This window comes from Leptodactylus fuscus, chromosome 4, assembly GCF_031893055.1.
Source record: "Leptodactylus fuscus isolate aLepFus1 chromosome 4, aLepFus1.hap2, whole genome shotgun sequence".
NCBI lineage: Eukaryota > Metazoa > Chordata > Amphibia > Anura > Leptodactylidae > Leptodactylus > Leptodactylus fuscus.
In genome coordinates this window covers 167,580,186-167,588,648 of record NC_134268.1, presented here as the reverse complement: position 1 = coordinate 167,588,648, position 8,463 = coordinate 167,580,186, and the positions used below count along the sequence as shown (strand labels likewise).

Genomic DNA, 8,463 nt, shown 5'->3' with positions numbered 1-8,463 from the left:
CATGCTACCCACTGTAAAATTTGGTGGAGGTTCCATCATGCTTTGGGGCTGTGTGGCCAATGCCGGCATCGGGAATCTTGTTAAAGTTGAGGGTCGCATGGATTCCACTCAGTATCAGCAGATTCTTGAGAATAATGTTCAAGAATCAGTGACGAAGTTGAAGTTACGCCGGGGATGGATATTTCAGCAAGACAATGATCCAAAACACCGCTCCAAATCCTCAGGCATTCATGCAGAGGAACAATTACAATGTTCTGGAATGGCCATCCCAGTCCCCAGACCTGAATATCATTGAACATCTGTGGGATGATTTGAAGCGGGCTGTCCATGCTCGGCGACCATCTAACTTAACTGAACTTGAATTGTTTGTCCAAAATACCTTTATCCAGGATCCAGGAACTGATTAAAAGCTACAGGAAGCGACTAGAGGCTGTTATCTTTGCAAAAGGAGGATCTACTAAATATTAATGTCACTTTTCTCTTGAGGTGCCCATACTTTTGCACCGGTCAAATTTTGGTTTAATGCATATTGCGCATTTTCTGTTAGTACAATAAACCTCATTTCAATCCTGAAATATTACTGTGTCCATCAGTTATTAGATATATCAAACTGAAATGGCTGTTGCAAATACCAAAATATTTAGAACTAAAAATGATTAAGATTAATAGGGGTGCCCAAACTTTTTCATAGGACTGTATATGTGGTCATACCCCTGGTCATAGACAAATCGCGCATAGTTTTGGTGAGCAAAATAGTCCTTATAGAAAATATTCCGACTCACTTCTTAGAAGTAAAGCGTACTACGAGAGTGATAATTATAGACCTACGTTTACTTGTTTCTATGACCTGACATGAATACTCTTATCTTCCGACCAAGTCGATTGCATTTCATTCATATTTATGTCCTTGGGAAAATTCCAGCACCACTAAGTTATGTGCGTAAAGTGTCTAGTAAACAGTTTCTTGTGAGATCAATGGTTGCTCTCCTCTGGTCGCTGGCATCAAGCGTGCTTTGACGTGGTAGAGTAAGACACAAGACATGTGAAGGCTGCTCTCAGATAGCCAGTAGAGGGAAGCTGTACTTTGCTTGCAGCAGAGCTGAGGCAGGCTATTTCTTCTTAGAGGAAACACTGCAGCCTTCTGGACTGCGTCTGCCTCTCGAGGGAGAGGCTGACTGTTGTTCCACCCACAGGCTGGAAGGAGGGGGTTTGAATGAAAGACAAGACAAGCCCTAAACACCATGTCACTCCGAGAGGGAGACAGCAGCAACTAGGCTGGAAGGGTTTTTTTTTTTTCTTTCTTTCTTTCTTCCTTCCTTTCTTTTTTTTTTTTACCTACTAGGGGGAGGAGAGAGAAAATTCTGAGAGACTGAGAGTAAGAAAGGAGAACAGCAAGCCGGTCTGCAGGAATTCTGAGTTACAGCATACAGCTTTCCTGGTCCCTGTCACAGGACTTTATCTTCTGCACATTCTGGATTTATACTACAGGCAAGCTTCTTTTAGGAATAAGGAGATATTAAGAGAGGGCTATCAACAGGGGAGAGAAAGGACAAGCAGCGTCTTGTGTGGTTTTATTTTTTACAATTCTAGATTTCCAAGCCTTGATGTTTTCCTTGTCGTATTGGAATTAGTGATTGGTAAAACAACAACAACAAAAAAACATTAAGGCTCAGAACTCCTGAACAACATCCTCGCTGTCAGGAATAGTGATTTTCGGAGAAGGAAGAAGGGCCTGGGGCATTACTCCCTGTCAACGAGTTTTCTGCATCAGATATAACGATTCCAGCTACATGGGCAAACGCTTGGAACAGCAACCAATGTACCCTCAGTACACTTACTACTATCCTCATTATCTCCAAACCAAGGTATGAGAGAGCACCGCAGAGAATCTCCAGTGGTGCCCATATTATGTGATTATGCACTCAGTGGATGATGGATAGGTGACCGCTATGAATGACAGTTTGCCTTATTTCAGTTGGGTATCACACAGAGCAGAGCTTACACAGTCAAAACAGGGACACGAGAAAAGCAGGAAGGTCAAGCAATGTGGATTGCTCCCCCCATCCTCCCCCCCCCCAACCCTCTCGTTCTCTATTTCTACAGTATAACTATGGTTTTTTTTTTATTTAATCCTTTGTTGTCTGCCACAAGGATTATATTTGTCTTCTATATTAGCGTAGAGGTCTGTTTTATCAGCAGCATGTAATTCTCTTGACATAGGATGCAGATTGGCTTGGACAATAAAATGTATACTCTTGGATGTAAATACAGTCTCAGTGGCACTTTAGTGAGATCTGTACAATCTGGGCAGATGAAAGCATTATCCAGCTGCAAGGGAATTCTGTGCTGATCAACTTTAAGTGGAAAATGCACACAGCTAAAGAGCCAAAAACAATCACATTTGTTGTGTTGCAAGTTTGGGATTTTCTAAGTGAGTGGCAAGCACACAACTGGAGGTGGATGCCGCACTTTAAGTGTTTAGCAATAAAGCCAGATAGACAGTAGGCATTTAGCACACGGGGCTTATCTGGGACCCATGCTCCTTAATGTCAAAGGTCAAGAAGGACAACATGGGCCGATGGATAGTAATTTCTATGCATCCGCTAAGAACATGCTTCAGTTCCCATAGATGCTCAGCACCAGCGACATCACACTAAAACTGCTTAGTCAGGTATTCTATTAAAAATACTATAGCGTTCTATAGACACAACTTCACCGACTAGACCCTTAAAGAGATATTTCCTTTTCTATTGTTTGCAATGTCAAGGTCAATTTTAGAGTCAGCCGCACCATTTAAGACCCCTTTGTAGGTAGCAGATAGGTTTCTTTGTCTTGGTAATAGAGACAGCATTCATTGTCAGGAGTAGAAATGACTAAAAGAGCAATTACAGGTAAATGACTGAGTTATCTGTATTCTCCAGGATGTTGCATGCAATAGGACGGAGGACATGCATTAGACAATCAGGGAGAAATCCATCAATGTGCCCTATATGTATATGGCTGCAGATTATATATACAATTTTCTAGTTTGGGTAACCTATGGGAATATGAAAAATAAAGCATGTAGTGATCATGGCGTGAAACATCTAAAGATGTGTCGTACTTGTGTCTGAAACATAATATTACTCACTACACACAAGTCGCATCTGGATCTTATTACTTTAACATGCTTTTAGTTTATAGGGCATAAGGTTTGGGTGAGGATGGAAGAACCCCAAGGAAGTGCTAGGAAATATCTGAACACAAAGCTAAGTGACACTTTCATAGCCTGGCATGCTTGGATGAGCAATCATTTCCTAGCCAGACACAATACTCATTAATTAATTATTGCCATTGCCTTCCAGTTGGATATCCAGATGTTTCGTGCCACACACCACACATTGGAAAAATATGTCGCCATGAACGCTGAGGAAACTTGACATAGTGGGCAAAGTTCACGTGACGTAAACCTGTCGCATGCCTGTAGGGGGCATTTTATAGGTTAGACCTCACTTAGGTTAGAACTTCCTGAAGAAATGGTGACATGGCATTAATATGTAGTAGAGGAATCAAATAGGTTGCCATAAATATAGCAAGGCATGTCTTATGTCTGAGAAATGTCACTTCTCACTAGACTGAATTGGCCCTTATGCAGAATGTCTGGCTCCCCGGATCAGACAATGGTTTACTAAAGGGACAAATGTTGCTAGTTTTGATGACCTGTCATTATTAATTCAGCGAGATATGACCCAGCATTTTGGCAAATAGGACGAGGCGTTGGCCAGCCTATATCCAGGATGCTTGATATTTCTAAAAGATACAGTACTTTACCAATATGAATTATTAATGATCACCATTAAGAGCTGGATACTCTTAGATTCCAATCCGGTTTCCATGGTGAGCTTATAATTTATAGAAGTTATATAGGAAATGCACAATTATGGGAATATCATGTAACCGTCATAAAAAATTCCTTAACAGAGGTTAAAGGGGCCTGAGCTGCCAGCTGCAAGACAAATGTAGTCTGGTTATGATGTCTATAATAAGCTGGGGGGGGGGACATTATGGGGTGGGGGAGAGACATTATCAGTAATACAGATACCATTCAGAGCTAGAGCGAAATGAATGAAAGAAATAATTGTTGCTTTAGGAATCAGATTTACATGTCTTAGAAAATATCTTAAGAATGTTCCAGCCTCAGATGAAGTTTTCCCCTTTAAACATTTCCAGCTTAACCCATTCGCGACCACGGCTGGCTAATTCCAAATCCAAGTTTCTTCTTATTTTTCTTCTTCATTTTTCTCATCCACTTAAGTAAACTGTGCTAAACCGTGCACTGGTTTACTCGAGTAAAGGGAGCCATTACATAGGCATATATTAAGTATGTAAAATAACAAATTCATTAGTATACAACGCTAATAATGATATAAAAATAGAGCTAGACGCTCTCCTATGAATATTGATCTTTCCATCTGCTTTCTGGAATTTGTAAATGATTCTCTTCTGCTAATGAAGGTAGATAGGAACCCTAGAGAATCCCGAGCGGGCTAATCATGTGGAAAGAAATTAGGTTCAGTAATTGTCAATGACCTGAATGAAGCAGTCTCACTAGGAAACCACATCAACTTTAAAGGCTTTTTGGAGATAATAGTGATTTTTATCTGGCTTTTCATTCTCCCCATGGTCCTGTGAGATATTCTTTATAGCAGAAGAATAGGCCATACTGTACTTTTTAATAAAGAAGGTGCACCTTTAATTAACCATCCGACGACTTCGCACTGATTCATGTGGATTCTTCTCGCTAATTGGAACACGTCAGGTCTGTACACATAGAGCATTCATATTTTTTTCCTTCACATTGTCCTCTACAAGTCTGCACCAATTTGTAATCCCTGCTCTGGCTATGCCCCCTACTCATGCTGACCGAGTACAGATTTTCCAGACCCATCCCTGCTTAGTAGGTTTACTGCATTTTCCACATTTGGCCATCTGGACATACAGAAGGCCTTGTCGAAAGAATTCCAACATGAGGAGGAGGTCGATATAGCTTCCCTTGCTGGTGGTGTGCAGCCTGTGTATGGTGTCTGGTGTGAAGTAATAGTCAGGTGTACGGAGTAATTCATCAACCACACACTGGTTTCAGGCCACAATTTCTACCATCTGCAGCCTGGGCAGGTGCCAAAGGCGCGATAATCTTGTTGTAATAATATTCGGTGTCTACAGGAGCGTGCTATAAATATTGCTATAAATTGTGCCGCTATACACTGTGGTGCGGATCATCAGATTTACATATCTACGTTGTCATTGACAAGTTGGTTAACGGCACGTTACATATTGTACGTCTCATTTATCTCCTTTGTGTTGTATTCTGTTACAGTGTCCTCTCATTTATCCGGCACATAAGAGGAATAGAATGTTAAATATGACTCTTTGTACAATTTTGCTAATTTTTTTTTAACCCTTAAGTACTATCATAATGATATGTGGTGTATGATAGACCCCATGATAGTACTTAAGGGTTAATCGCGATTAGCCTTTTATCATAGGGAAAAATAGACAGGACCTTACTGACAAGTCTTACGAGGATCCCGTGTCGTCATATTGAAGTGTTTGTCTTTCCAGTTATCCCAGACGTTATGTAACTTATTACCTATGTTTGTAAAGAATCAATAGCAAAACAGGAAAGTACGCTGTAAAAAAAACTTTGTTGGAGTCAATATGACTGGAGTCATCCTAAGTGGGGAGCCGAATTATTTGGCTCGACTTGCTTTTACGGCAGATAAGAGAGAGAGGAAAATGCATAGGTTCATTTCAGGTCACGTTGGAAATGGCCTGAACACAGTTGGCTTTACAGAGATATGATTTCACACAGTACTTTTCGTCTTTATGAGTACGTTTGGCAAGAACACCTCATTCAGTCACGAACATGCCAGTTCTGAAGCTTCCAGGAAGTCAACTCCCCCCCTCTTTTTTTCTCTAAAGTTCAGAATTCCTTCTTATGTGTTGTTTTGAAAATGCCTTTAATGGAGGAAATTTATACAAGTCGAAACAGTTGATATTTATCCAAAACTAGATTCCAAGGCCGTACTAAAAATCGTGTTTGCCGAGCGTGTTTGAGGCACAGCTGTATGCAATTAAACAGTGTAATATTAAAAGCATGTGTATGAGAGATCTATTATGATAGAATTGTTCCATAGAAAATAGCTGCTTATGGGAAGAACAGAGGAGCTCGGAGCTCTGATTGATTCATGCATTGTTGTGTTCTGTGTGTGATCTTTTGGGGATATGTTTTTCAAGTCCGTTTACACACTGTGTTGAGTAGGCGGAAACAACTGTGCAATCTGCGTTCACAGAAAGCACACTGAATATTTCGCCGTTTACGTCACAATGTTCTCTTTAAACAAAACTAAGAAAAAAAAAACACCTTGGTTTATTTTTTTTTTTATTTTTTTATGCTAAGGATTTGGAAACCTGAGTTGAATTCATAGTCAGGAATGTTCTCTCCTGTAATTCCCTTGTTTTACTGGAGATATTTTTACAATAACGTGGAAGCTAACAGGGAACATAAACTAATGGGATTATTTATAATGCAGGGCACAGCTGCTATCCCTGCAATTGGCCACAATTATCTTTATCCTTGCAGTTATTATAGTACTCTTTCTATTGACTTGCTTAAGAAAATACAAACAGAAGGGAAAAAACGCATGTGAAACAGTGGAAAGAATATCCAAATAAGGGTGAACTTAAACAGTTTCCATACTCATCTTAAAGGGGACCTGTTATAATGAAAATAATATACAATCTGAAGGCATCATGTTAAGGAGCAGAATGAACTGAGCAAATTGATATATAATTATATAAGAAAAGCATCAGTAAAACTTTAGCAGTAGTAAAGCGCTGCAGGAAAAACCGCGGCGGCAATGCATCGTGGTTCTTCCCGCAGCACTTTAAACAGAAAGTTTGCAGAGACTTTCTGTGACAACTATACCTATGGGGAAACCGGCACTGTTTCCGTAGGTATAACGGACATGCTATGATTTCCAAAACTCCAGTTTTAGAAATCGCCCTTGTCCACACAGTGGTTTTTACCGAAAATTAGGCATGGGATTTGCTAGAATCCCATCCACTTTGCTCATACTGTAATGTGCCACGTTTTTCCCACAGCGTTTCTGCCATGGGAAATCGCAATGCTTCCATCCCATGGGCCCTGGCCTTAAAGAGTCCACTGGGCGGTGCCACTCAAGGATAAGTAGACTTTCCTGTACCAGCATGTACATAGAGATAACTGTCAGTCACTGATAATGGCCACCTACTGCACCCTCAAGCATAGAAAGAACAAGATTTCAATCAATAAGTTACAAATTCTATTGACTCTTTTCCCATATATCAATCTTCCCAGCACATCCAGATATAGTTTACAGACACTAACAGACATTTTGCTTCAGAAAATGTAAGCGCTGAAGTCATCTTTTTTAAACTGGCTTTGAAAAATGGTCTCTTGGGGGTGGTGTTCTTAAAAAAAAAATATGGCTGGCATGCATAATATACAGTTTAATGAAACTAATATATAAAAAAACATACATAGGCACTGATGATTCAACTAACTTTGCATAAATGAACAGCACATTAGAAGAAACCTTTACTATAGCTTATCAGAGACAAGTGTCTCTTTCTCTTCTTGCTCCCCCTCTCTCTTTTAAGCTACCGTCTACTCTGATAATTCCTGCTTTATTAATTTAAAGAGGAATTGCTGGTCAGTTGACTTAGATACCGTAACTCATATCTATAGAAGTGTATGGATCTCTCCATAGACTTCTATAGACATGAGTCATCTAAGTCTATAGAAGAGTATGCAAGTCTCCATATATTTCTATAGACATCAGTCATCTAAGTCAACTGACCAGCAGTGAACGGGATGTGAAAGGGATAATGATAAAAAAAAAAAGACACGTTCATGCTAAGACCCCATGTTCTGGAAACTGTAACAGGATTAGCCCAGGAATCGTCGTCTCCTCAGTTAGACAAGCACTTTTTGGCACAAAAATGAAAGTCCAGTCCAGCCAAAGGTGGTGCAAGTGGCTGCAACCAGTTTTATTAGAAATTGTGCAGGAAAACAAGACAAATACAATACAAAATAAAATCCTAGCCGTCCAGCTTCTACCTACAACACAGGTCACCTAACTATGAGAGCTGGGCCTTCTGCTCCCTAAACACAACATACAGCAATATTACTCACAGGTGAATTTCCAGGAGTAGAGAGAGCCATATACCTGTGGGCTGACTGTCCCTTTTATACACAAACTTCAGAATCACAAGGAATTAACCCCACATATCCCAAAACCTGGAGTGGCTGAGTAGAGTAGCGACACCAATACTCCCTGCTCCAGCAGCCAGACCTTTACCAGGGATTTGGTAAAACCCACCAGCCAGGAGCGCAGCTATGCTCAGCTACATCTAGATCGTGTATGACAGGAACCTGGAAGA

The 8,463-nt window shown here is 40.4% G+C and overlaps 1 protein-coding gene across 1 annotated transcript in view; it reads left to right on the top strand.

The window, feature by feature from the left end:
• Positions 1–1,260: 1,260 nt before the first annotated feature.
• Positions 1,261–8,463, top strand: part of RBMS3 (RNA binding motif single stranded interacting protein 3) — a 508,182-nt gene continuing 500,979 nt past the window's right edge. The window contains exon 1 of the mRNA XM_075271372.1: positions 1,261–1,865. Coding sequence (XP_075127473.1) covers positions 1,791–1,865 — 75 coding nt within the window. The 5' untranslated portion in view covers positions 1,261–1,790. The remainder of the gene's footprint in view (positions 1,866–8,463) is intronic.